This window comes from Sceloporus occidentalis, unplaced genomic scaffold, assembly GCF_023333645.1.
Source record: "Sceloporus occidentalis isolate IW3139 unplaced genomic scaffold, rSceOcc1.0.p SCAF_181, whole genome shotgun sequence".
Lineage (NCBI taxonomy): Eukaryota > Metazoa > Chordata > Lepidosauria > Squamata > Phrynosomatidae > Sceloporus > Sceloporus occidentalis.
Window position 1 is genome coordinate 1,118,287 of NW_028317161.1, and position 27,972 is coordinate 1,146,258.

Sequence of the window (27,972 nt, forward strand, 5' to 3'; positions counted from 1 at the left end):
TTTCTCATATCGGGGGGGACATAAGACATATCAGGGGGCCCAGTGGTATCAGGGGGGGACAGTGGCATAAAGGGGCTATAAGGCGTATCGGGGGGACAGTGGCATAAAGGGGCTATAAGGCGTATCAGGGGGCACAGTGGCATAAAGGGGCTATAAGGCTTATCAGGGGGCACAGTGGCATAAAGGGGCTATAAGGCATATCAGAGGGCACAGTGGCATAAAGGTGCTATAAGGCGTATCAGGGGGCACAGGGGCATAAAGGGGCTATAAGGCGTATCAGGGAGCACAGTGGCTTAAAGGGGCTATAAGGCGTATCGGGGGGCACAGTGGCATGAAGGCGTTATAAGGCATATCAGGGGGCACAGTGGCATCTCAGTGGCATATAGGAGTAAAAGGCATATCGGGGCATGGAGGCATATCAAGGGTAAAATGCATATCAGGGGGCATGGTGGCATAGCAAGGGTAAAAGGCATATAGGGGGCTATAAGGCATATCAGGGGGGCACAGTGGCATCTCAGGGCACTGTGGCATATATGGGGCTATAAGGCATATCAGTGGGCACAGTGGCATATAGGGGGTATAAGGCATATCAGGGGACAGAGTGTCATATAGGAGGTATAAGGGGGCACAGTGGCATCTCTGACATATAGGAGGGTATAAGGCATGTATAGGGGCAGAGTAGCATATAGGGGGTATAAGGCATTTCTGGGACAGAGAGGCAAGCTGGGGGTGAGATGTGCATAACGGGGCAAAAATAGTTTACATGAATATTTGCTAGTAAAGCTTTTTTTGGTATTTTTGGGGTTCTTGTTAAAATATAGCTTTAGTTATTATGTCAGTAAAAAAAGAAGGCAAATCGTGAAATGCCATTGTAAATTATAAGTTTATTTTAAATAAACCAAAAATTTGCATATTGTTTTTTTTTTTTACCCGATTAATCGATTAATCAAAAAAATAATCGGCCAACTAATCGATTATGAAAATAATCGTTAGTTGCAGCCCTACATATATCATAAGGGAGGTACAAGGTCTCCCAGACTGCAAAGGCTAGCTTGCCAGATTCTTTCTTGAATGATAACAAATTGGAATGCAAAAGTGGCCGCCTTTGAGTCTCTAAACAAATTGGGGCATCCAGCTATTCTAGTTGCTCTGTTGGACCCATTACAGTCTGATCACCAAGGTTCATTGGTACAGCGTACCAGTCATTCTGATTGTTCCGTATTGATCCAACTTCTGGCTGTAAAAGATCTTCTTTACACTCACGACAGCTCTCTGGTTCCATACGTGGAAAGACTTCATGTAACAGCCTGGTTTCTGAAGGGGATTTATTAAGGAATCATGGCCTAGACACAAAGGTCATTCGTATTTTGCTCCTGGCAACAAAACAAAGCAACATCTAAGGTTTATTTCAGGATTTTCTCAGCTTTTGGACCATGGTGTGCTATCAAGAATATGAAACCATATTAAACCGTTATCTGCAACTATTCCTATTTTGCAATTTCTTTAGAATAGTTTTGAAAAAGATATTCAGCCAAAACACTGCTGCCTTAAGTGCCCTCTTCTTCAGGAGCCTAGCTGTTAACCCCTTAATCAAACGTTAGGCATGCTAAAAATTAGACGCTCATCTGGGATGTTTTGCCAATGCGTTTACCCCTTTAGCCCCCTCATTTTCTGTGCAGGAGATGTGTTTGGCTGAACATATCATCCATGCAAGTAAAATGCTTACCTCCAGTGTTGTCTCTGTTCAGACTCCTTTAAGTATGCACAGAAATTATTTTATTGGGAGCGCTTTTCAGCTTCTAATTGGCTAATTTTAGCAACTACTTGGTCATAAGAACCATTGGGCCACGGAGAAGGAGAGCAGCTGCAGATCAAGTAAGCCCTTTATTTTTATGTTTTAAAAAACTGCCCCTTATTAAGGACATTTAACAATAATTGTATATCATTTTATATTTCAAGATTAAAAAAAAATGTTGGTCTACCTCTTCTGGCTGGATCAAATATTTCTATTGACTCGGCCCATTTGGGTATGATAAAATGCAGGGCCTATCTCGGCATTTTTACAGGTGTTTCATAGCATTAACAGTGTTGTGCCTCAACATATTGGGGTCTTTAGTAACGCTACAAGTTGATTCTAATTTAGTAAGTTATAAACAAGTATGTAGCAAAACTTGAGGGTTAAACTGTGATGTAAAATAAGTTGCTGCAGTCTCGTTGTCTACGTGATAAACATTGGTGAGCTATTCATTGTTTTGTTTTTCACACTTGTGTTAATTTAAATAAAATTATGAAATCCATTTTTATTGAACATCCATTTAAAGAACAAGCTTTCGAAAGGATCAACCTCCTTTTTATCAAGTCGAAAGCAATACCAAGCACAAAATTAAAAAGAGACCTCTGCAAATAGTGTTTTTGTGAATGTGTGGGTGCATAGATTGTTTAAAGTACTCAAAATATGCTGCCAAAATGAGTATTTTAACGAGGTGGCACCGGAGTTTTGTAATGAATGTTAATTTCTGTCTTGTAGACATGGTGAGTGTCCGTCATTGGAGAACACAGAGACCTTTATCCGGCTGTGTGAACGATTCATTGACCGGAATCCTGATGAGCTAATAGGTATGTTTTCATAGTATATGTAAAATGTAAAAAAACAAACAAAAAAACCCATTGTACATTGATATGTCACAGTGAGTCTGAAAGGCCACATCTTATTACAATTACTGTGGTGTTGCATGTGCCATAATTTTGCAATGTGCAGCTCGGTGTGTGTGTGTGCGTGTTGTTTCTAACTACCCTCTTTAAGAGAGCCACTTACGTTTAAGATGTTTGGGATTTTTCGCTTGTTCGCTTTCTTTGGCAAGCAACATGGGTTTCCCCTAAATATAGGGTTCATGATTGCTGGCGCTACTCATGCCAGTGGCATGCTGGCGGTACTGAACAGCTGGCATGGGCTGAGGCAAGTGGCTCTGCAGTTTTACATATAATGGGAGAACAGTTATGTTAACAAAAAAATAAAGACTGGAACTTTGCAGTTGTGAATAGAGATATGCAAGCCTGCCTTCAGTAGAGATGAGATATGCAGGCATCTCTAGTGCGGTGGTGGCAATATAAACAGAATTACTCAGTAGTACGCAGAAAGTAGGCCATAGCTTTTCTTCGGTTAGAGATTCCCAAAACACTCTGGCTTTCTGGTGTTCATAGCAATATTGCCAGATGGCCCCTGGAAATGCCCCTTTAAATAGGATAATCATTTTTTACTATATTGCCATTTGTAATTCACAATAAGCCCATCAGCTACTCTTTATGTGCTGATGTAGTCTACTTTTATGTGAAATTAGTGCATTTACAGGGAACTGTAAATGTGCTATTATATGTTGTAAAAATGTAATCTGGTTCAACATCTGCTGCTTTTCATTTTAGAATGAAAACCTCATTTTCAATTTGAAGCTTTGCTGCTTATGTGCTGAATATGATAACTATGTGGCATATATAATTGATTCTTCATCGGGGAATCCGTGCCACGTTTCAGCATTTATGTGAGGTTTATTGCGTGGAGGTTTATAAACATGGATGTTTAGAATTTTTAATATAAACATCTTTTTTTACAACTTAGTTTGAAACTTCACATGTTGTGTAAACGTTGTCTCTTCATATTAAATATATTTCAGTAGCGTGTGTCTGTGTCTGTCTGTGTGTGTGTATATATATATATATATATATATATATATATATATATATATATATATATATATATATATATATATATATATATATATATGTGTGTGATAGAATCAGGAAAAATGGGCAAGCGTAAGGAACTTTGACTTACAAGGATGACTTTGACAAGGGCCAAATTGTGATGGCTAGACAACTGGGTCAGCGCATCTCCAAAACTGCAGCTCTTTTGGGGTGCTCCCGATCTGTAGTGGTCAGTACCTATCAAAAGTAGTCCGTGGGGAGTGAAGGCTGGCCAGTGTGGTTAAATTCAACAGATGAGCTACTGTAGCTCAAATTGCTAAAAAAGTTCATGCTAGTTCTGATAGAAAGGTGTCACAAATCACAGTGCATGGCAGTTTGTTGCGTATGGGGCTGCGTAGACACAGAAAAGCGCCTACGGTAGACACTTAAGCATAAGAACTGGAGCAATGGAAGAAGGCGGCCTGGTCTGATAAATCACTTTGTCTTTTACATCACATGGATGGCCAGGTACGTGTGCGTCGCTTACCTGGAGATCCTTTTTTTGGAATATCTGTAAATAAGTTTTCGAATATAATGAGAATGGAACATCTTCACTCTACCTCCTACCGAAGAAGCAGCGGTGTTCTTATAAGAGAAGGCGTACTGACTGCTGGGCTACTGTGTCAAAATGGTCACAAAATGAAGCTTGAGTATTTTCTGGGATTGTAGCAAGTACTTGTCAGATGAAGGTCAACATCCGCACCAGAAATTGGTTAAAGCATAGTCATCTACCCTTTGTGGTAGCCGTTCTTTTCTTCTATTGCTGGGCCAAGGAATTGGACAACTACATGAGAGAAGTGACGGGTAAATTTGAGGAGAGCTTGTTCACTAAGCGTAAGAACAATGCCAATTTTAAGCCTCTTAAAATGACAATCCCAGCTCCTTTAGAACTTCAGTGTTTATATTCATTGAAGATGTGATGGTTTTTGGTTACTTGAAGTGTTATAGAAATTGTATCCCTGAATTTATTTTGTCTGTGCTTTCTAACTGTTAATCCTCTGCTCTTGGAATACCCTGTGTGGTATAAAAAATTTAACGTCTGTGAGTTACTTGACTGTCATATGCAATAAAATCCCCAAAAACCTGTATCTTCTCAGAAGAAAAAATATCAGCTGAACTGGCTGCATTCTGTTGCCGTTATACTCATATGGAAACACGGGGTGGCAGTATACTACTGCAAAAGAAGAAATATCTTATTTGTGGTTTATAAATATGAGTAAAGAAGCATAGACCATTTGGTCTATATATTTTGTCTTTTTTTCTTGATGTTAAGACTCAAACCTTGGTCAGTCCTATGTCTCGTTTTAGGTTAAGGCTAACCTTTGTGCCTGACATGCATGCTTAAATGCCCTTACTGTGTTAACCTCCGCCACTTCTTGTGGGAGGCTACTCCTATCTCAAACTCTCTTAGTAAGGTAAAGCTTCGTTGTCTGCCCATTTTGTTTTCTGCTGTGAAAAACTCAAACTTTATTTGAACTTTAGCCTGGTCTTATATTCAGGAGAGACTTCTGCATATTCCATTGGTGTTCAATCTCTTCCTCCCCTCATGATACATTCTAACGCTACCCTCAAATAGTGTGAGGCTGTCAATCAGAGACAAGAAATGTAAGTGGTTTCTCTTTCATTTTTTTTTCTTTTGAAAGAATGCATTTTAAACCAAAGAGTACTTTAATATGGATTCTTCTGTAATAAAGCTGTCAGGGACAGGCTTGTAGGTTTCCCAACAAATTCAAAGCACATCACCTCAAACAACTAAAATTTAGAATGGCAATTACACTTTAATGCTACCCAGAAGAGTAATTTGACTGAACGCTGTTATTACTAAGATTCCACTGAGACTTAATTCTATAACAAGAAGCATGATAAGCACTGCTTTGTGTTTCCATAGGTATGTTCATGCTTTGTCCCTAATTATGGAAGCCACCATTTTATTTTCAAGTAACCGCTTTCTGTTCAGTGACTTGCATACTTGTTATATGAAGACAATTACCCCTCTGTTAAAATGAAAATATTAATATTTTAACCCTTTTTGAGCTTCGACGTTGAGGCGTTCAGCAACACTGAGATCTGCATCAGGGGCCATGTCTGGCCCCTCCCTGGGGCGTCAACGTCCACCATACAGTGTATGGCGGTGGACGGCCATTTTCAAGAGTTTAGGAGGAGTTCAACGATCCCCTCCTAAACTTCATCCCAGGACGTGCTTGTGACAGGGCCAGGCTAGCTGGCTCATGTGTCATATGAAGTTTAGCCGGGTCACGGAGCACTTTTGTGTCCGGTTCTGTATACTGTGACCCGGTAATATATTATATTGTGTTTATTGTGTAACCGGCCCAGAGACTGATGTGGATTCAGCCCCAGCCTTCAAAGAGACGATCCTATAATCTGGCTGGGGCTCTTAATCAGCCAACACAGCCCTGTCTGCCCAGACGGCCCCCGCACTACAGGGGGGATAACACAGGTGGGGGAACCCATTGTATTCTGTAATCCCCTCACCTGATACATCCCCTGTATACTGATGGGATTTGTGATGGGATGTGGCTGATGGGATTGGGGATTGGGTTCGGTACACATTGCATTGAGATTGTATATAAGTTCTGTGTGTTTGTAATAAAGAGAGTTCTTGGTTTGCTACGAATGGTGGTCTGGATGATCCGTGGATAGCTGAGTGCTATCCGTATGAGGGACTGACTGGTGATTCCTCAGCCCTCAAACAGGGGTACCCAGCCTTGGGTACGGTGACCCTGTAACAGTGCTACAGAGAGCAGTCACAACCGCCACTGCGAGTGATTTTGCCACTGGCAAGATGACGGCGCGTCCTTTACAAAAAATAAAGGATATGAACTACCGTATTGGCTCGAATATAGGCCGCACTCCCCCCCACCACACTTTAAGTCTTTAAAGTGGGGATGTGGCCTATATTCGGGGTCTAGCGCCCGACGTCCCGGGACATGCAGTTCCGGGTGCCGGGGAGGCAGCAGGGTTAGGATACAGATCCCCCGCAGCGGTGCAGGGGACCTGCATCCTACTCTCCGATACGCTCAGACAGCCTCCCCTGCCGGCACTTTCAATGGGGGGAGTGCCTGCATGGGAGGTTGTCTAAGCGCATCGTGCAGATGTGCAGCGGCGATGTGCGTAAACAGCCTCCGCTGCCGGCACATCTGCACGATGTGCTTTAACAATCTCTCTTGCCGGGAATTCCCACGGGGGGAGTCCTGGGAAGGGAGATTGTTAAAGCACATCGTGCAGACGTGCCAGCAGCGAGAGGTTGTTAACGCTTGCATCGCCGCAGCCGGTGAACGTCTGCACGATGTACGCTAACAATCTTCCTTGCCGGCACTTCCCATGGCGGAAGTGCCAGCACCGGAAGTTGAATACGCGTACTACGTAGCTGTCCCCCGCCGGCCCTGCAAGACCCAGGGGAGTCTGCACCGGTAAGTCTAGGGGGGGCACGACCTCTTGGGGGCAGAGTGGCAGCATATCTCAGGGGGGGATAGAGTGGCAGCATATCTCGGGGGGGGGCACATCACGGGGGCAGAGTGCATATCTCAGGGGGGGATAGAGTGGCAGCATGTCTGGTGAGGGCAGAATGGCAGCATATCGGTTCCACTAAGTGTGTTTTTTTTACTAAGAAATTTTTTTCTTTAAAAAAGCACCTAACTTTTAGGGTGCGGCCTATATTCGGGTGCGGCCTATATCTGAGCCAATACGGTAGTTTCGAAGAGGGTCTCTCCATACCCTCCTGAGAACTCTGGCTTAGGTACTGCATTCAACCATGCAAGTCAATGGAACCCAGCTTTCTAATCACTATGTGATTAGTAAAATAAATGGGGAACCTTCCAGTTCCCAAAAATGTGAAAAAAGCCTAAAATAAAATATATGTATATAAAAAAAAATATTTTTATGAGTATTTGAAATACCCTGGCGTGTCTAGTTTTCAACAATATATGGTTTTATAGGGCACATTGAATTGGCCAGCTTCAAAGATGTACCAAATTGGGCATGGGCCGTGGATCACCAAATGTCAAAGTTCAACATTGAAAAATGCACATGCCCCAAATGTGGCCCTTTTGCCCACAAACAGCCAGGCAAACCCATTCATGGGGCGTATCACTGTACTCGGGGGATGTTGCTAAACACATATTGTGATGTTGTGTCACAGTGGCATATACCAGGGGGCTATAAATTCATACATGAATTAAATGTGTGTGGGGAAAAAAATGCAAAACAATGACTAACAACAAAGTTTGACAAAGACTGGTGGTAGAATTAGTGCATGGAAAGAGTTAAAATACTAACATTTGAAATACCCTGGGGTGTCTAGTCTTCAAAAATATATGGTTTAGTGGGCTAAGTTGAATTGTCCAGCTTCAAAGATACCCAAAATGGTACATGGGGTTAGAATTGCCAGATTTGGAAAGAATGGTTTTGAAATAGCAAAACGCTACTTGTACTTATTGCCCCATAACATGCAAAAAGACATAAAAACATTGGGTATTTCTAAACTCAGGACAAATAGTAGAATCTATTTTGCAGGTTTTTTTCATTAGCTTTTATAGATGAATAAAATAATTTTTAAGTAAAAGTCAGAAAAAGTTATTTTTTTCAAAAATGTTCACCATATTTTATACCTATTTAATGGTAAATGATATGATACAATCAAAACAATGACATCTAAAGAAAGTCCTTGTCCTGAAAAAACAAATATATAACTTGTGGGGGTTACAGCTAAACACGGGCAGCACAGAAATGTTAAAACAGCCTTTGTCACAAAGGGTAGAAAAAATAAAATCGGCCGTTGAAGGGGTTAAAAACAAAGCTATGTTCAAACTTTGAAGAGGCAGGCTTCAATGCATATGATAGCTGAGTGATCTCTTTCAGTTTCCACGCTGTCCCAGTTGCAAATGCACAGAGAAATTTGGTAAAATCCCCCAATATGCATTTGCACCTTTTCCACACTGAAGCTACCTGGCACACAGGAGATGCTGCAATGTTTCAAAACATGTAGCAACCAGTCAGCATCAGGAAAGGGCCACGTTAAAATCAATAGAAACAGTTTTTATATGCCTGCGCACAGGGAGCCTTGTTAGATTCACTTCCTCCTTGGTATGTTTACCACATGACTGGAGATGTGTTCAGCTGGCATATAGTTGGGTGGGGGCAGTTAGTCGGCGGGAAATATATATGTGGGGATTCTGCAGAATCATGAACGTTTAAAGGGACCACTCAGCTGTCATGCGCATTAAAATGCATATTATCGTTGGCATGTCCCTTTTACTTGTAAAAGGGACAACGTCTAAACCAATAACGTTGGTTTAGAAAGAGCCGCATGTTTTAATGAGTTATACAAGCAAAAGTTTAACTGTGAGCAGTTTGAGTATTCTTAGATTGTGTTATGAGCAGTGCCTGGAAATAAAGTTCTGTCAAGTGGGAGAACTGCTGAGCTGACAGCCCAGAAAATGTCCTGTCGTTCCTCTGGTTCAGGTTCAGCATCTACGTAGACCTGCTGATTGGATAAAGAATTTGTATTCCCTCAATTGTGTCTTTAAGTGCTACAGTCAGTGAAGTGCTATTAACATGTGACAGTTTGATATGGAAAATGCATATTCTTCAAGCATTTAATTTCATGCTGGCTGAACCAAGGCGTGATAGATGGTGCTCACTAGATATCCTTTACTTCCCTTGATGTTTGATATCTCTTTGGACCATAGCTATGCAAATCTATGTAATTTGTGCCATCATTTTGCTTTGGTATTCTAATTACTCTGAATATGCAGGAAGGTTTAGGTTTAGTAAGACCTTTGTCTACTGCTAAAGAGATGCATGGCATCTCTTATCCTGACATCTCACAATCTGCCAGAACCGGTTGTGATAAAGATATATGATGTAGAAATATTATGGCTTCAAATGCAGAGTTTAATTAGACTATGCTGGGATTAAGTCTGTTAACTTAACTATTGAGCTTATGAGGTGAGTTCGTAATTGTTTCATGAAGAGGTTTGTGGTGTGGATGCAGTCAGAATAGCTATAGGCTATAATGTAAGCATTTGGTAAAGCTTCCTTCTTCGTAGGCCTAGACAGACAAACGTCACCATTGTTAAACTAGTATTCTTTTTTTATGCTTTTTAAAATGACATTAAATTGTGTGTTAATGTGAAAACGCCACTAGATGGACCCTCAACACACCTAAATAATTAAGCAATACAATCCAAAAAAGGAAATATTATTGAAATGCATTTAATTGATGATGATAATGACAGTCTGGAAATGTTCCATAAAGATCATATCAAAATGTTTTTGTTTTTATGCATTTAGCCCTGAGAACAGTAGGGTGTTTATTTCTTTAAAGTGACAATTTTCATGCAATAGTGTAGTTTCAAGCTACTGAACTCCAAAGTTAGTTAGAGGCTCTCAAATGTATGAATGCTTGAACTTTTTGCACAGGGTAATCTTATCTGTTTGTTTATTATTTAGGTGTCCACTGCACTCATGGCTTCAACAGAACCGGCTTCCTTATCTGTGCCTTCTTAGTGGAGAAGATGGATTGGAGGTAACATTGCACTTTTATGTTGAATCGTAAATACACAACTGACAGCATTTTTAATGGCCGCTGCTGCCTCATCCTATCTGCATGAATGGTACACTGATTTTTAACAGCTGCTGCTTTAGCTCCTGCCGCACCTAGGCTGAACAAGTGTTTCATTCTGTACCCCATTGTCAAACAATTACATGCTAGAATTAATCATCGGGATACTAAGCTAGGTTCTCAAAGGGCTAAGAGACAGGGTCAGATTCCAGGAGATCGGTCAATACAAACGTTAAGATGTTAAATGCTACAAAGTCTACAGCTGAGCAAGAATGAAGAGAAAGAATGACACCATCAAAGACCAGAATAAAGCCTTCGGGTGCCTGGAGCTGAGTAACTGCCGATGTTAATCTTAAACTTCGGTGCTGAGTGCACGACGCATTGTGAACGACAATAGTGCACCTCTCTGGTGTGGGACCTTCTCTGAGATGCCACCAGCGGTCTGAGTCAGGAGGCAGCATGAGCATTGCGTGTGTGCTCGTGACAACTACATTTGGTATCTGCCTTGCGTCATTGAGTCCTTGGTCAAGGTGTCATCCACTTGGTGTTGTAATAGATGCCGGGGCATCTTAGCAATGCTAAAGTTTCCTTACCCTAGCTTTTTTTTTTCAAAATCCAAAGTTTATTGGGGTTTTCAAAAATTTTTTAAGGATGAGGGAAGGAGGGGTACAGAAGGCAAAAAAGGGGAAGGGGGAGAGGAGCAAGGGACAAAGGAAAAGGAAATAATACAACATTTGCAATATAACATGCCAGCAGGCGAAAACATCCCGAAACGGACAGGACTATGCGCCCATCCTAGCGTAGACAAAACAAATAGGCAAAAAGAATTTTACACCCCTAACGAGTGAAGCAATCATGGAGCACGCCTACCCAAGAAGGAGAGCCAGTGGAACCAGGTAGCGGTGTAAGCCTCCCTCTGTTTAAGAGAAGTGGCGGAAAGGTCCTCAATCACCCTAATGTCCTCTACTTTGGACATCCAGGCATGGAGCGTCGGAGGATGGACCGACTTCCAGTTGAGAGGGATAAGGCATCTCGCTGCATCAAGCAAGTGACGCACGACTGATTTCTTATAACGCGATACAGGGAGCGACGTGTGGTGTAAAAGCATGGACAGCGCCTGGTAAGGCGGGGGTGAGTCAGTAAGCTCTGCAATAACCCGGTATACCTCCTTCCAAAATACCTGTAGCACGGGACAGGCCCACCAGATGTGAAGCATGGTACCAACATCCCGGCCGCACCGCCAACAGCATACGGAGGCAGTCGGGAACATGGCATGTAACTTCTCAGGTGTGCGGTACCAGAGAGACAGGATTTTATAATTAGTCTCCTGGACCTTGGTGGCTCTAGAACTCTGATGGGTGAGGGAGAATATCTTGGTCCAGTCAGCGTCGGAGAGTCGTACGTCACATACAGATTCCCAAGTCAGGCAAAATGAAGGGGGCGAGTCCGTCAACCCCGACAGCAGCAACGAGTAGAGCATGGAGATGGCCCCCGCCGGCGGGCGCTCCTGAGTGCATAAGGTCTCGAATACCGTGAGGCCCCTGTACAGGCTCTGCTGATTAGGAAGGGAGGAGACATAGTGCGTTATTTGAAGGTAAGTGAAGCGATCCAGCATGGACGGTGGACCGTGTGCGTGGAAAGCTGCAAAGGGCAAAACACCCCGATCACCCAGAAGCGCGTGCAATCGAACAGGCGGAGGAACCCCCAAGAAAGCCAATCTCCCTCGGGCACGACCCGGTGCGAAGTCCGGATTCCCCCCGAGGGGCAACATGGGAGAGGGCGACGAGGAGAGCCGGGCCCGGGGACCCACGCTCCGCCAAACCGCCAGGGTGGCGGAAATCAGAGGATGCCGCCCCACACCACAGCCAACTCTAGGACCCCATAAAGCATGATGGACACGACCCCTGAGCGCACCCAGTTCCAGGTCGACCCAGGGCTTAGCAGTCGGGCCAGCAAGATTCCATTCTAGGATGCGCAGCAAGTGGACCGCCCGATAATATGATTGAAAATCGGGAAGAGCCAAGCCCCCCCGGGACTTAGGTCGAGTGAGTTGCGAAAATTTCTGTCGGGGGCTCTTATTGCCCCAGACAAACCTAGTGACAGACAAACGGAGTGACGAAAAGAAAACGCGCGGCAGCCGGATCGGAAGGGTTTGAAATAAATACAGCGCTCTCGGGAGCAGATTCATTTTAACCACGTTGACCCTACCAATCCAGGAGAGGAAGAGAGGCGTCCACCTGCGCAGGTCGTCAGCTAGCGCAGAGAGCAACGGTGCAAAATTAGCCCGGTAAAGGTGCGCAAGGTCGGCAGTCAACCAAATCCCTAAATATCGCATACGGTCCGAGCACCACCGAAAGGAGAAGCTAGACACGAGCGACGGGACCAAAACAGGGGGAACCGAGATATTGAGAATCTCAGACTTGGCGTAGTTAATCTTGAGATTCGATAGGGACCCATAAAGGTGAAACTCACGCATTATATTCGGCAAGGTAACGCTGGGGTTGGACACAACAAAGAGGAGGTCATCTGCATACGCCACCACCTTGTGGTGAGCGTCCCCTGCGCAATAACCCTGTATGTCGGCGTTAGCTCTTATTGCCTCCAAAAACGGTTCGAGGGACAGTAGGAAAAGCATTGGGGACAAGGGGCAACCCTGTCTGGTGCCGTTCCTAATCACCACCGGGGGTGACAAGGCGCCGTTAATTCGAATACGGGCGGTAGGCGTGGTGTATAGAGCCCCAATCCAGGCCAACATAGCAGGGCCCAGGCCCTGATGCTCCAAAGTCGCCCGCAGGAATGTCCAGTCCACCCTGTCAAACGCTTTTTCAGCGTCGGTGGACAGGAGCAGGACCCCGCGATCCTCCTTCTTCGCCCTATGTATGACGTTAAGCACCCTGACCGTATTATCGCGTGCTTCACGGTGGGGAACAAAGCCCGCCTGGTCAGGGTGAACCAGTAGGGGGAGAAACGGGGCCAACCTGAGGGCCATCATCTTGGCGAACAATTTTAGGTCAGCGTTAAGCAACGATATGGGCCTGTAGCTCTGGCACAGGCTAGGGTCCTTCCCCTCCTTGGGAATAACAGCAATCGTGGCAGACAGAGCCTGGGGAGGAAAACAGAGGCCCCCCTGGACGGAGTTAAGAGCCCGCACAAGGTAAGGGAGTAGCCGGGCCAAAAGGTCTTGTAGTACCCCAAGGGCAAACCGTCCGGCCCCGGGCATTTACCCCGTTGGCTGGATTGTAGTGCCAGTGAAAGTTCCTCAACCGTAAAAGGGCCTTCCAGGGAGGAAGCCTGCTCAGGGGTAAGCCGGCGGCGAACATTACGGCTAAGGTACTCAGATACCCGCGCCAGCACCTCCGGCCGTCCGTCTCGGGGATCCCCCGCCCGTATATTATACAGTGAGGTGTAGTAGGCATGGAATGCCTCGGTGATCTTTGCCGGGAAGGGGGAGACCTGACCTCCCACCGACCGAATCTTGTGGATATAGGAGCGACGGTCGAGTGGACGCAGCATTTTAGCAAGCAGGGTACCACATTTGTTGCCGTGCTCGTGGAAAAAACGCTGGCTATAAAGGGAAGCCCTTCGGAAACGGGAGTGGAGCAGATCAGCGAGCTTACTCCTCAACGCCGTTAACTCTCGGTAGGACTCAGTAGAGAGAGAGCGTTTGTGCGCAGTTTCCAGAAGGGAGATCTGCCTAGTGAGCTCAACAATTTCACGATTACGTGCCTTCTTCCGTCGCGCCCCTTGCTGTATAAGAAAACCTCTGATCACACTCTTATGGGCCTCCCACAAGACCAGCAGGGACATCCCCTGCGTATCATTGCTCTGGAAATAATTTTGTAATTCAGTCTCAATCTGGGTCACCATAGTTTCGTCCGTCAAAAAAGAGTCATTTAGTCTCCACGACCATTCCCTGGCCCTACAAAGTGGCGACAACATGGTCATGAGCACAGGAGAGTGGTCCGACCACGTCAGCGGCAAAATAGCAGCAGACTGTAAAAGGTCAAGATGGGCGTGGGAGAGGAAGACATAGTCCAGTCTGGAGTAACGATTGTGGGGAGGCGAGAAGAAGGTATAGTAACGAGCCGTGGGGAACAGAGTACGCCAGCAGTCAACCAGAAGGAGTCGTGTCAGGGTGCCGCGGAGTGAGCGCAGGCGACTATCAGGAAGGCAGCTGGAACCGGACGACGTGTCTGACTGTGGAAAAAGGGGGGCGTTCAGGTCACCTCCAGCAACCAGGACACCCTCCTGAAAGGTCGACAGAAAGGCCGCGATGGATCGCAGAGCAACGTCCTGCCCCTTATTGGGGAGGTAAATACTCGCAAAGGTATAAACGACCTCCGCGATCGTGCCCTTAACAAATGTGTAGCGGCCCGAGGGATCCAATAGGGTGTCCTTAACAACAAAGGGGACCGTACGAGCTATCAGAATGGCCGTGCCCTTGGATTTGGCCTCTACATTATTGCTAAAGAATCCTGTAGGGAAATACGCATCCCTAAGGCTGGGGGCCTGTCCCGCTTTAAAATGGGTTTCTTGCAACAGCACGACAGAGGCCATGTGAGATCGAAACTCCCGCAGGGCCCTGGAGCGCTTCTCAGGGATGTTAAGACCCTTAGCGTTGGCCGAGTAGAACGTGAGGGGCGAAGGTCGGTAGGCCATCGTGTGGGGTGTAGTGGAGGAAGGGAGACGGGAAGGAAGGGAGCGGGGTGGCGAGGTAGAGAAGGAACCGGAAGGTGGGTAAGACGGAGGGTGAGCGGGGGAGAGTGGGAAACGTGTCAAGTACCGGTAAGGATACCGCGCCCCAAGTAGCGGGAGCGGAGACCCCAGTAAGAGGAGTATGACACCAGGTCCCTGAGGGGCAGGAGAGCCGGCAGGCGAGGAAGAGGGAGCAACTACCGCAAAAACGCGGCAACAGGTGACTTAGTGTAACAATGTAACAAAGCCCCGCCACCCGCCCAAGCAAAACAAGGCAGAATGGCAGCACCAAAATAAAGTCGCATGTAGATAGGCGTAAACAAACCACACCATTGCATATAACACTGAAAGAAAATAATGTAACAACAATTGAAATGAACCCCTGTGAATGGTGTAGAGAGCACCCAGACGCATCGTGAGAGGAAAAAAAAAAAAAAAAAAAAAAAAAAAGGGGGGGGGGGGGGGGGACGCACCAAATCATAAAAACACTAAGCTCCCCAGCAGCGGGAGAGGCACATCATGTGCCACCTAGTGGTCAAACAGGGAACCGAGGCAGCCGAAGGCAACATCCAGGCAAATAGACAGCGCAATCCCACATGCGGGCCTGACCTAGGTCAGTGGAGAAGCGAGTGGGGAGGGAGGGGGGGGGGGGAAATATATAATCCTGGTGAAACGAACAAATGCAACGTGTTATGTGACATAAGGCCACCAGGCCTGAGTAAGAAAGAAAACAAAAACAGGTGTCTCACGTGAGCCAGGGGCGCGCTGGCGTATGAAATGTCCAAGTCCCTTGAAAAGAAACGCCGAGAAAACGACAGATCACGGAGGGAGCCGTGCACCGGGGAGATCAAACTTGGGCGTCCTCTTGCGCAGCACCACGTGGAGAGCGAGGGCGGCCATCTCTGATCCGCGAAGGCCTTGGTCTGTACGGTCGCGGTACAGGGATCCAGTCGAGCCAATCGTCGAAGGCCACCTCCGGTAGTTGCAGGGACCGCAGGAAAGGCCCCACGTCTGCGGGCATACGAACCGTGGCCGTGATATCACCTCTGCGCGCTATCAGGGCAAACGGGTGGCCCCATCTGTAAGCGATTTTGTGCTCTTGGAGAACAGCAGTGACGGGTCGTAGAGCCCTCCTGGCCTGTAGGGTGTAGCGAGAGAGGTCTTGGAAGAGGGACACTTGGTGACCCTCAAAGTCCCAGAGCCTGCGGGCACGTGCCTTCTGCATGATTGCATCCTTCAGGGAGAAGCTGTGCAGGCAGCAAATTACGTCCCGGGGGGGATCACCCGGGCCTCCTCCGGGGCGAAGCGCCCTGTGTGCACGGTCGAATTTCATGGGCTGACCACCTGAAGCAGCAGGTTTCCCCAGAATCGTTGAGAAAAGGCTATCCAGTACCGTACGGAGGTCCTCAGGGCGCTCCCCCTCTGGCAGGCCCCGCACGCGTATGTTGGACCGGCGGCCGCGGTTATCAACATCCTCTAAATGGTAAAATAAGTCAGCTACCTTGGCGGAGAGTGACCGGTCAAGAGCAGCAACTCGGTGCTCAACGTCCCTCAGCCTGGTCTCCGTGGTGGTGAGCCTCGTGTCCATGCGCCCCATGTCGGCACGCAGGGCCGTGACTTCCGTCCTGACCGTCTGCTTTACTTCGGCCACCAACAAACTGAAATCATCCTTGGTGGGGAGTGAGGAGAAGATGCGTCTCCAGTCCCTAGAGGTAGGTTCCGGGGAGCCCCCCGAGTGCTGCTGTGCAGAAGCGTCCCCGTCCGAGGCCTGGGAGTCAGCGTGGGTCGGCGCCATATTGGAATCGGCGCGCTCAGGTTGCAGCAGCGCCGGCGTGTGGAAATATTCCCTCAGGGAGGACGAGGGAGGTCGGGAACTGGTCCCCGGTGTGGCAGGGTCGGTAGGCACCTTTTTATTCCTGCCCATGGTATGGTATGCGGGTGTGCGAGCGTTCGATCAGAGGCAGGCGGCGCGGAGCTCAACAGTTAAGCGGCCATCCTCATCGCCAGGCCAGCCACGCCCCCCTACCCTAGCTTTTTAGTTTCAATATGTTTAATCAAGCAATTATATTGAAGACACAATTCAAATGAGTGGCATTCCCTAAAGCTAGGATAAACACAGATTTAAGTATTTTTGTGCTGGGTTACAAAGTATTTGCAATGGTTTACTGAGAGTTCCTATTGTTTTAAATGTATCTCCAATTTTAGGTATATTTTTAATTATGATAAACTGCTTGAAAGGTATTAAAGTATTTTTAAGTATAACATAAATGCATCTCTGTATTAGTCTAAATTCTGTGTAGATTGGTACCCAAGAACATATTGGTCAAAATGTGAATCTCGGTTACCTGTAAAAACGAAGCCACCTGGTTAGCCATGTGTAGCCGGACATGTTCAGCGCTCGCTGCATGTTATACTCTGGATGTTTTGTTGTACATGCACACTTTATGATAGTTCTGTGAGTGTGACTTATTTTGCGCTGCCTTAGACCCTATTGCTTTGCATACAATGTGTTTTTAATGTGTACAGAGAGCGTGAGACTGTCACAGGCTTACCATTTGGTAATTTCCTTTTTTCACGAGGCAACAGACAACCTGAGACATATGTTTTGGCCTCTTCAGGGTCCCGTTGGTGAGGTGGGATTGGTATGATTTCCAGGCACAGTAAGCAACAAAGTCCTCATCTGGACTTGCTTTTTACTGTTAAGGAGAATTTCCAAAATCAAGAAAATATGTATTTGATAGTTTGAGTTTGATAGTAGCTTACATGAGGATGGACAATTTTACCTTGTGTTTTTACAGAAAACTGTGACCTGTTTCCTCCTTGGCATCAGACAGTTCTTAACCCCTTTGTGGTAGATGGGTTTACTCCACTAATTGACCTGAGCTTTTTTCCCATTTTAAGCGTATCATTCTATACCGAAGATTGCCCTTTTTCATGTTAAGTGTACCCACACAAATTATATATTTGTTCTTTCAAGGACTAATAAGGCTTTCTCTTTATACCACTCGTTAGAATAGTCTTTCATTTAGTGTAAACAGCAAAAAATATGGAAGAATTTTTTTTCTTCAATGTGTTAAGGATTTCATCCACAAATTAGGGCCCATCGGTAAAACAAAAAATACCCCCGATTTATATCCTGCTACATCCCTTGAAAAGGATAATATCCCACATGAATAGGTTTTTAACTTTTATGAGGGAGCATACATACATACCCTTTTTTATGAGGGAGCATACTACACTATTTTACTTTGATTGGGGGCAGAGAGGTTTTTTTTTTTTAAACTTTAGATTAGATTTTGACCAAAATCTCTTTAGGACCTCAGGGGCCTCTCTTGAAACTGGATGTACCCCTTATGATGTCATGAAGACATCGCTGGTGACAGTTTACTTATTAATTTGTAGATGTATTTAATTTTAGTTTTTTTATACTTTTTATTGTAAAGGGAGAACAGAACGGGGTCCTTGGAGTCTTGGGTACCCCAACTGAGAGGGGGAGGGAAGTGTTACTGGAGACAGTGATGCTGAAGATAAGATTAAAAAGGTAGGATGTGAACCAGGAGAGAGCAGTGTCACAGAGACCAAGATCATGAAGGGTCCAAGGGTAGTGGCCCTTGGATTTAACAGTGAGTTAACCCTTAAACAGGTTAGGTTTCAGAAACACCGAGTGCTGTGGAGGCTTGGCTAAGAGTGGCTCTCCTTTTAATACACTGAATCTTACTAACTAGTTGTTTAGTGCTTTATTTTATGCATACCTCTTTTTAAGCGTTACTTAAGTAATTGTGAAAGCAAACATATAGTCTGTTCCATTTTCAGTGTATTTATTGTCAAGTTTTATTCTTTTCTTGTCAGCATTGAGGCAGCTGTAGCCACGTTTGCTCAAGCCAGGCCTCCTGGTATTTACAAAGGTGATTACTTGAAGGAACTTTTCCAGCGTTTTGGGGATGTTGAGGATGCTCCTCCCCCTCCTGAACTCCCAGACTGGTGCTTTGAGGAAGACGATGTAGATGATGATGATGATGATGGAAACGGTGTACTTCAGGAAGCAGAGGCTGGCTCATCAGGAGGTGCCTTTCACAGAAAGAAGAAGGAGCGTTTAAAACTGGTAGGGTATCACTTTTACTTGATGTCATACAGGATATGTATTTTCTGGGCCCTTTTTTAGGAAAATAAAGATGTTTGCTATCGCATAGTACACAGATACAGTTAATTTTGCTGAGCTTAGTTGGTTTTTCTTGGGATCCTTTTTTGTTTTCCAGTGAACTGATCTACAAGTAGCAAATACATGAAAATGCGAATGGTCTCATGTGCAGATGCCTCACCAGTTGTCAATAATGAAGCAGCATATCTTATTAAAACATTTTGCTATGCTGATCCTTGAAACAAACAAACAAACAAAACAAATCTTGAGCATGTTGAACCAATTAACACTGCAGTTTTACTAAGAAGAAGTAAAAGTCAGCAGTTGGGTCCATGGAGCAAGCAGCCAGTGTGGCTACTGCACAAGCATCAGGGACTGAGGTGCCACAGGAGCCCCCCACACACTTTAACCCCCTCAAAGAAAGAAAATATATATTTATATAATATATTTATTTAAATACCTTTTTATAGAAGAAAATGTACAAATGCGCTTCAGCCACTCTGATGAGCACAGTTGTAGCCTCCCAAAGTACTAAGTTTCTATCACTTTTTCTGTTTTGTTTGGACTTTTCAGGGAAGTAATGGGGGGAAATATGTTTCTATCACTCTATTTTCGTATGCATTGCAAAGTTTGCCTTAAACTAGGTATGTGTAAATGCAAAGTGCAAGCACTTTATAAGACTCCCACATGTCACAAAACCATGAAACTTGGCCCGGCCCACAGGGACAGTTGTACCCTGATACTCCGCAGTCAAAGGGGTAAATCCAACATTTAGAAATCATGGGAGCCATCAAACTTGAATAATTACCTTGTGTAGAACTTGTAATACGAGACCTTGATGGCAGGCCTTGCGTAAATACAGCAGAGTGAACCATCATGGTACATTTTGCCTGATTTTGTCATGCAACTCTGCATACATTAACATTAAATGCTTCCAAATATTTAATGTTAGTAGAGCAGGAAGATTGCAGAGGGCTTTTAATGGCTGACGGCTAGCGTTTAATATCGCTCATGGTGATATTGCACAAAGCTCAAACCAAGCTGTTTCTTTCCAACCCTTCACATTTTATATGTCACATTTGGTTATTCTATATACTGCAGCCCCATCAAGTAAACAAATTCTAAATGTTAATTGTGATATATATATATATATATATATATATATATATATATATATATATACACACACTGTATACTGTATAAACGCACACGTATACATATACTGCATTGTACCCTCTGGATAATGTTTGTCCTGCTTCTCTTCAAGTTTCTCGCCCACCCTTGGGGTTTGTGTCCTTAAGGTGTCACTGAAACAGATGGTTACTCGATATGGCATAGTCTATCCACTGGGATTCCTCTGATGCTTGAAATTAAACTGCGTTAAATTTGTAGTTTCTGCATTTATAGCTACTGTAGACCATCTGTATCCACGCTTCCAAGTATAGCACATTAACTCTCTGTGTGCCAGCCAGGTTTGCTAGCGGCACATGGAAATAAATCATTAGCCCCACTAATTGCATTCATTGAATAGAATGTTAACCTAACTTAGATAAAAACAAGATTTTTTCTGTATAATTTACAGCTACAGCTCACTGACAGTCCCGGCATCCTCTTACTTTCCTCTACTTATTACCATTCCACAAAATGGAATTAATTTATGCTCTCTTTTGTGTTTGAGCAGTAGAAGTGATGCTCATCCATCTAATTTTGCGGAGTTTGCAGAGCTCTTGAGTATCTTTAGGATAAGGCTGAATTGTGCCAATTAGTCATTTTGCGATATAAGTAAAATTAAAGTGACCTGTTATTTAAGCAGCTGTCAACAGGACCAAGGTGGCATTTCTTGTGGAATTTGTCTAAAGAATTCCCTTCCAAGGAAGGGATTCTTTACAGTGAGGACAATAAAGGTATGGAATTCACTTCCAAGGGAGGTGGTGTTATCCAATACATTAGATACCTTCAAAAGGGGCCTCAATATTTTCTTAGAAAGGCATGACATACAGGGATATAAATAGAATAACATTAATATTTTAGAGCTTCTTGATCCAAGGAGAAATCTGATTGCCTCTTGGAGTCAAGAAGGAATTTTTTTCCCCTGATGGCAGAATTGGAAGTAGCTTAATTAGGTTTTTTTGCCTTCTTTTGGATCAAGAATAGGAAGGTTAGGTAGAAGAGTTGAACTTGATGGACTTAGGTCCTTTTTCAACCTTATGAACTATGTAACTATGTCTCACGAATGAGGGATGGAGCCCAAAACATACTTGTGTCTGTAATTTTTCTTTTTTTAATTGCTGCGATCATCCTAAGCATAGGGTACAAGCACCTACTTTGTAGGCTCAGAATGACTCTGTTCTCTGGCATAAGGAATGGTAAATGTTTTGCCTATACTGTGTTTAATGGGGCACTACAGGTGAGAGGTCACCTTAAATTCCTGTGTGTCCCCCCTTTACAGATTCAGAATGCCCGTTTCTGCACCGGGCAGCTGAGAGAAAAAGGGAAAAACCACCTTCGTATGCATTCAGTGTCCAAGGGGCACCCTGGGAAGTGTCCCTTCAACTCCTTGATGACTGAAAGGGTGTAGATTTAAAAAAAAAAAAAAAGGGAATCTAATTTCTTGAAGTAAAGTGAACAATTAACATTACCACGACCAATATACGAAATTAACAATAACATTGCCACACAACATATACTTATGTTTCAGAGATGTCATTGGAGTTCAGTTGATACCTGTGAACGTATTTTAAAAAGTGTAATTCTACATACATATATATATATATAAAAAAATATAACGAAGGCTTTAAATTGCACAAGCGTCTCAGTGGGTTGAAAGGAAGTGCAGCCCCACTGATTCAGCTCCTTGGTAAGCAATATAGCTATATGAAACTAGGTAAATGGCATACTTTGACGTAGTGGTGGGCAAAACGATATATGCCAATATAGCGTGACTGAATCCCCAATATTTATGCCTTTAGTTTTTGTGGCAGCCAAATTTTGTGGCAGCCATATTATAACCTAGCTCTTCCAAAGTCGGTGGTAAGTAGCTGTCATTTTACAGCCTGACCGCCAGTTCACTGGCAGGGATTTAGCTATGGTGTCAAGGAGCGTTTTTTTTAATATATATATATATATCCCATACGTCCACGACCAATAAGGGGTTAAAGGGAAATAATATATTAACCATAAAATTAGTGTAGGAAAGATCCATTAAAGTCAGTGAATAACTACTCCCTAAAACTCCTGTTACTGTAAACGTCCTTGTGGCTGTAATGATCTGCAAGCAAAACATGATAAAGCATCAGGTAGTGACCCCAACTCTTTAATTCATAGAAATCTGTTCTCCTTGCCAACCCTCCACTACTAAGACTATGCCAGAAAGCTGCATTATGAACGCTTGAAAGTGAAAACAGTGCCTCTAGATGTTATGGACTAAAATGCTCATTTTCCTTGACTATAGATTTCCCATCAGCCTTTGTGTGTTTGTATAGCTACATGGGCATATTCTATCATTAGCTTTATGTGCCTTTGTGGCATATCGGTACCTGTTTAACAGTGTTAAATTGCTATCAGTAGAAGGGGGAAAAAAAAGCATCAAGACATTATGAAGAATATATATATATATATATATATATATAAAATTTTCTTTAAAAAAATGGTGTTAAGGGGAATGGAACACCAGATGTGTACTTTATTTAATGGCAGATGAATCTGGTTTAGCAATTTGATGCCGTAACATATTTTTTTGTATGTACAGATTGTTAGCCACGGTTTGGTTTTGTATTACGAGTATGTTCGTCTAGTTACTCTTTTTCAGAGAATCATTACATCAGCCACTCTGAGCCAGTACACAGCTTCTCCAGACACAGTGACCTATCTTTCTAAAAGAAAATTGGTTCTGTCTCGTTAAGTTTTTTTTTTTTTGTATTTTACTGCTAGAACATTAGGTTTCATTAGCAAAAGTACTTAAAAGCTCTGCAAATGTTCATCAATTTCCCAGAGCCCCAAAGGGTTAATAGCTTGGGTACTCATTCTTGATAAGGAACTTTTAAGGGAAGATGCTACATATTTAATATGTTGTAGATTATAGATTTTTTTTTTTTTGCTATGATTTAGATCAGGGCTCGACAAATCCCAGGCGCCAGGTCGCCATGGCGACTCAGAATTTTGTCCTGGCGCCTAGGTGTTTGTCAGCCTGTGATCGCGGGGGCGCTGCTGCTGTTGCTGTCTGCCCAGGACAGCACAGCCACTCAGCCCCGAGCCTGAGATCACTCCCCCTGCAATCGTGTTTTCAGCTGCCACAGGCAGCTTCAGGAAAGGGGTTGAGTGCCTGATCGCTCAATGAGAGCGAAAGTGCAGCGTTAACCCCTTCAGTGCCACGATCGCAGCATTTTAGGGGTTAATTCCCGTTTTGTAAGGGGCTCTGCTGCTGGTGGTCTGTCTGGAAGCCCAGGCAGGCCAGCAACAGCAAAGACGAGCCCCCACAATCCCTGTGATGACTCCTGTAGGCATGGAAGCCTACAGCAGTCATCAGAGACTCCCCCCTGCAATGGCTGGTCTATAGACCAGCAATTGCGTCCCAGCTGCCAGAGGCAGCTTCAGGGACAGGGGGAGAGGGTTCTTCGGTCTCCACATGAGTGTGGACACCAGCCCCAACACCCCCTGCTGCCTGATCGCTCCATGAGAGCAACAGTGCAGCGTTAACCCCTTCAATTCCACAATTGGGGACTAAATATCAGTCAATGCTGTTCTCCAATGGAACATCATCATTGAAAGCGTTAAAAAAAACAAAACAAAACAAAAAAAAAACCAACAAAAACCAGCACTGACCTGAAAGTCCAGGGTGCTTCCAGGTCAAATGCTGTGAGTTTAGTAAGTGGGCTGATGATGATCAGATCGCTCCTAACCAACTGTTAGTTTAAAAAAAAATCCCGGCTCCTAACTTTTTTAGCTGGCGCCTAGATTCACAACATATTTGTCAAGCCCTGATTTAGATAAACAGAAAGTGTTCTTCCTGAATGCAAGTCACATGTGGAGTAATATGTAAGGCTTTAGTAAATATACAAGCTGCCTTGTTTGTAAATAGTTTAGATTTAAATTCACTCTTTCAAGTAAAATCCTGTTTGTGGAGTCTTGAAGTTTGCAGTTCCAGGTCGTTCTGAAGAGCACGGTGAATTCAAGCGTGGTACTGAGATACGATGCCGCCTTTACACTAAATCATCGTGAAATTTCACCAGAAAAGGTTAACATATACAGCCTGGAAGAAAGACGTGACAGGGGGAATATGATAGAAACATTAAATACTTAAAGGGAATCAACATGAAGAGAGTTTATTTAAAAGAAGAAAAACAACCGCAACAAAAGGGTCATAGACTTAAGCTACAGCGGCAAAGGTTTAAAGTAATATCAGACCATGTATTTAGAGGGGCCGAATGGTTCTTATCTGCCATAACTATCTAGGTGTCTACATTTTTCATTTCACCAAAAAGCAATGGTTGGCTGAACCATTACACTTTTCGGTTTATTGTGGGGCAAAATCAGAAAAAATGTCCATAGAAAAAAAAAATATATATGTATTTCTTTTAGACAATATGTGATTATGAGAAACTGATGTTGTTGTATTTTGCAGTAATCCTAGTAATTTCCATTTATCTGTCCAGGGTGCAACATTTCTAGAAGGTGTAACAGTAAAATATGTAAATCAAATAACAACTCAGCCAAAGCTTGGAGAAATACAGCGGAAATGTCAGCAGTTCTGCTCCTGGGACAGGTATGAGAGTATCAGCCTACTTTTTTACAACCTTCTGACTTTTTTTCTTTATAAAGTACAATATTTCTCCCCAGTACACACGTACATATATATTGTTACTTTCAGGACAAGTAGGGCTTTCTTTTCAAACCATATCCATCTATATAATTCATAACATATATATATATATATATAATATATATTACAGTTATACTGTATTCTTTGTTTATATTTGTTGCACAGTTCATTGTGACAGATTTTGTGTATGAGTTTTTCCACCAATCTCATGTGAACTTGGAACATGCACATTTTTAAAAAAAACATTTTGGGGTAGTATTTATCTTTTCAAAATGTTTAAAAATGTTTCTTTTTCTTTCATATATTGTGCACTTTTCTATAGAAGAGAGCAGTAGACCATAACCAGAGGCCACAGGGATCTCTTTTGAAACATGGGAAACATTTGTGAACAAAGTGCTCATAGAGTACTGTACATTTTTGCCTTTTTTTGTTTCCCCCTCTTCTGCAAGCTGCTGTGGCAGCCTGTTGCAGTGCCTACAGCTTCTCTATCTCTGCTAACACTGTGATTAGAAGGCCTTGTAGCCCTGCTGTCCTCATCACATTGAAAAGTGTGCTAGGAGACCCTATTGGGCTCTCTACAGAATATAGAAGTTGTGGCATTTAAATCCTCTGAATGTGAAAGCTTGTCGTGTTAGACGACTCCCCTTTGGAACATAAAATTTGGCCCTAGCCTGATCTCCTGTACTCTGATGTTAAAAAGTCAGGATGTAATAGTATGTCATCCGGTGTCAACTGCCAGAATTTTGTAATGTACTATTATGTCCATCATCGGGAAGGAATTAAGATATTACTGTGTGTTAAATGTTTTTTTTTCCTCTCCCTCAGCTGTCAGATTTTTTAAAAATCTCATATTGCACAGATCATTGTACACTATATATATATATATATATATATATATATATATATATATATATATATATATATATATATATATATACATATACACCGTATTGGCTCGGATATAGGCCGCCCCCGTATATAGGACGCACCCTAAAAGTTTGGTGCTTTTTTAAAGAAAAAGTTTTTTTCTTTAAAAAAGCACCAAAAAAACATGCTGCCACTCTGCCCCCCCCCCGAGATATGCTGTCACTGTCCTCCCTCCCCGAGATATGCTACCACTGTCCTCCCCCCCCCGAGATATGCTGCCACTGTCCTCCTCCCTCCCCGAGATATGCTGCCACTGTCCTCCTCTGCCCCCCGAGATATGCTGCCACTGTCCTCCTCTGCCCCCCGACTTACCGGAGCAGACTCCCGGGTGTCTTGCGAGGCCGGCGGGGGACATCTACGCAATACGCGTATACAACTTCCGGTGCCGGATGTGCCGGCACCGGAAGTTGTATACGCGTATTGCGTAGATGTCCCCCGCCGGCCCCGCAAGACACCCGGGAGTCTGCTCCGGTAAGTCGGGCGGGGGGCCAGAGGTAAAACGCATCGTGCGGTTAGACAACCGCACGATGCGCTTAGACAACCTCCCGTGCCGGCACCCCCCCCCCCCGTGGGAAGTGCTGGCAGGGGAGGCTGTCTGAGCGTATCGGGGAGTAGGATGCAGGTCCCCTGCACCGCTGCGGGGGATCTGTATCCTAACCCCGCTGCCTGCCCGGCGCCCGGGACTGCATGTCCCGGGCGTCGGGCGCTAGACCCCGAATATAGGCCGCACCCCCACTTTAAAGACTTAAAGTGGGGGAAAAAAGTGCGGCCTATATCCGAGCCAATACGGTGTGTATATATATATATATATATATATATATATAATGGTGGTTTCAAATCAACATATATTAGAAACCAAAAATAAAATAAAAGGCATTGGCATTTAGATGGAGTCAGTAAGTGAAAGGAGTTGTCCTCAAAGCTCTCACAGTACTGGTTTGAGCCCTAACTGTGCTTGGCTATGTGGTCCCTGTGCGGCCCATCATGCATACTCAACTACCAATATGTAAACTGTTATAAGCCATCATTGGCCCAAAAACGAATAACATTTACTAAAAATGTGCAAGCCTTACTTGTATTTTTTACCTGCATTAATCTGCATTCAGACTCATATATTATAGTTTTTTTTTATGTGCATTATAAGGTCAATTGATGTCATGCTTTTTCTACCATAAGCATACTCAGTAGTGATTTAAAAAAAATAAAATAAAAAAACTTTATGATAGCTCCTCTCAAATGCCACTTATTGTCTTAAAGCAAAAGTAATTCCTCCTCTTAGTAGTCTAAGAAATGTATTTGCTTGTTGCAGTGTATTAAGTAAAAATATTATTTTAGATCTGGGTTCCCTGGAGCACAGCCTGTTTCCATGGACAGGAACAATCTGAAATTTCTGGAGCAGAAGTCATATAAAGTAAGCTGGAAAGCAGATGGCACCCGGTAAGTCAAGCTTGGAAAAATTGTATTGGTATTCCTGTGCACAATCCACGATATTGGAAGTTTGTTTATTTGTGCAAGGACATAAGGTTAGGCTGCCATATCAGTGCTGCTAACGTAATACATCTTGGTAGTCAAGTCAGCACACCGGTGAAGGAGCGGGAAGAGGATACATAAAACACAATGTAGTGTGCATCAGCGTGTACGTTCTCTGCATCATATGTTTCCAACTTCTTGATGAATATGAATCGGTAAACACTACTTTTCTTGCTGGATGTTTCCTAAACTGCTGTTTTGTTCGTAATATACCATAAAGAACTTGTGTGAAGCTAATGATGCTGTCTGGATGGCATACATTGAGTGGTCCTTTTCCTCCCTCATTTATAAGGTCAAATCTTTTATCAAATTAGAAGCAACAGTTAATAGAACAATCTGTTTACTGACCACATGACATCAGCAGGATTAGAAGGCCCCAGCAGCTTTTTGTATTGGAAGCTCAGCAAACAAGCCACGGTTTGTTTTAAGACCCCTTTTAAATAATGCAAGGCACTTCGGACTTTGTGACTGGTAGTAGGTGATATCAAAGCTCTTTGTTTCCCCGTATGTAATAAACGTGTAGCTGATATACCATCCCAAATA

At 43.9% G+C, this 27,972-nt stretch overlaps 1 protein-coding gene across 1 annotated transcript in view; it reads left to right on the forward strand.

The window, feature by feature from the left end:
* Window positions 1-27,972, forward strand: part of LOC149278774 (mRNA-capping enzyme-like) — a 162,404-nt gene that overhangs the window by 12,448 nt on the left and 121,984 nt on the right. The window contains exons 4-8 of the mRNA XM_089501753.1: window positions 2,528-2,616; window positions 10,210-10,285; window positions 18,866-19,118; window positions 24,806-24,915; window positions 27,235-27,336. Coding sequence (XP_089357879.1) covers window positions 2,528-2,616; window positions 10,210-10,285; window positions 18,866-19,118; window positions 24,806-24,915; window positions 27,235-27,336 — 630 coding nt within the window. The remainder of the gene's footprint in view (window positions 1-2,527; window positions 2,617-10,209; window positions 10,286-18,865; window positions 19,119-24,805; window positions 24,916-27,234; window positions 27,337-27,972) is intronic.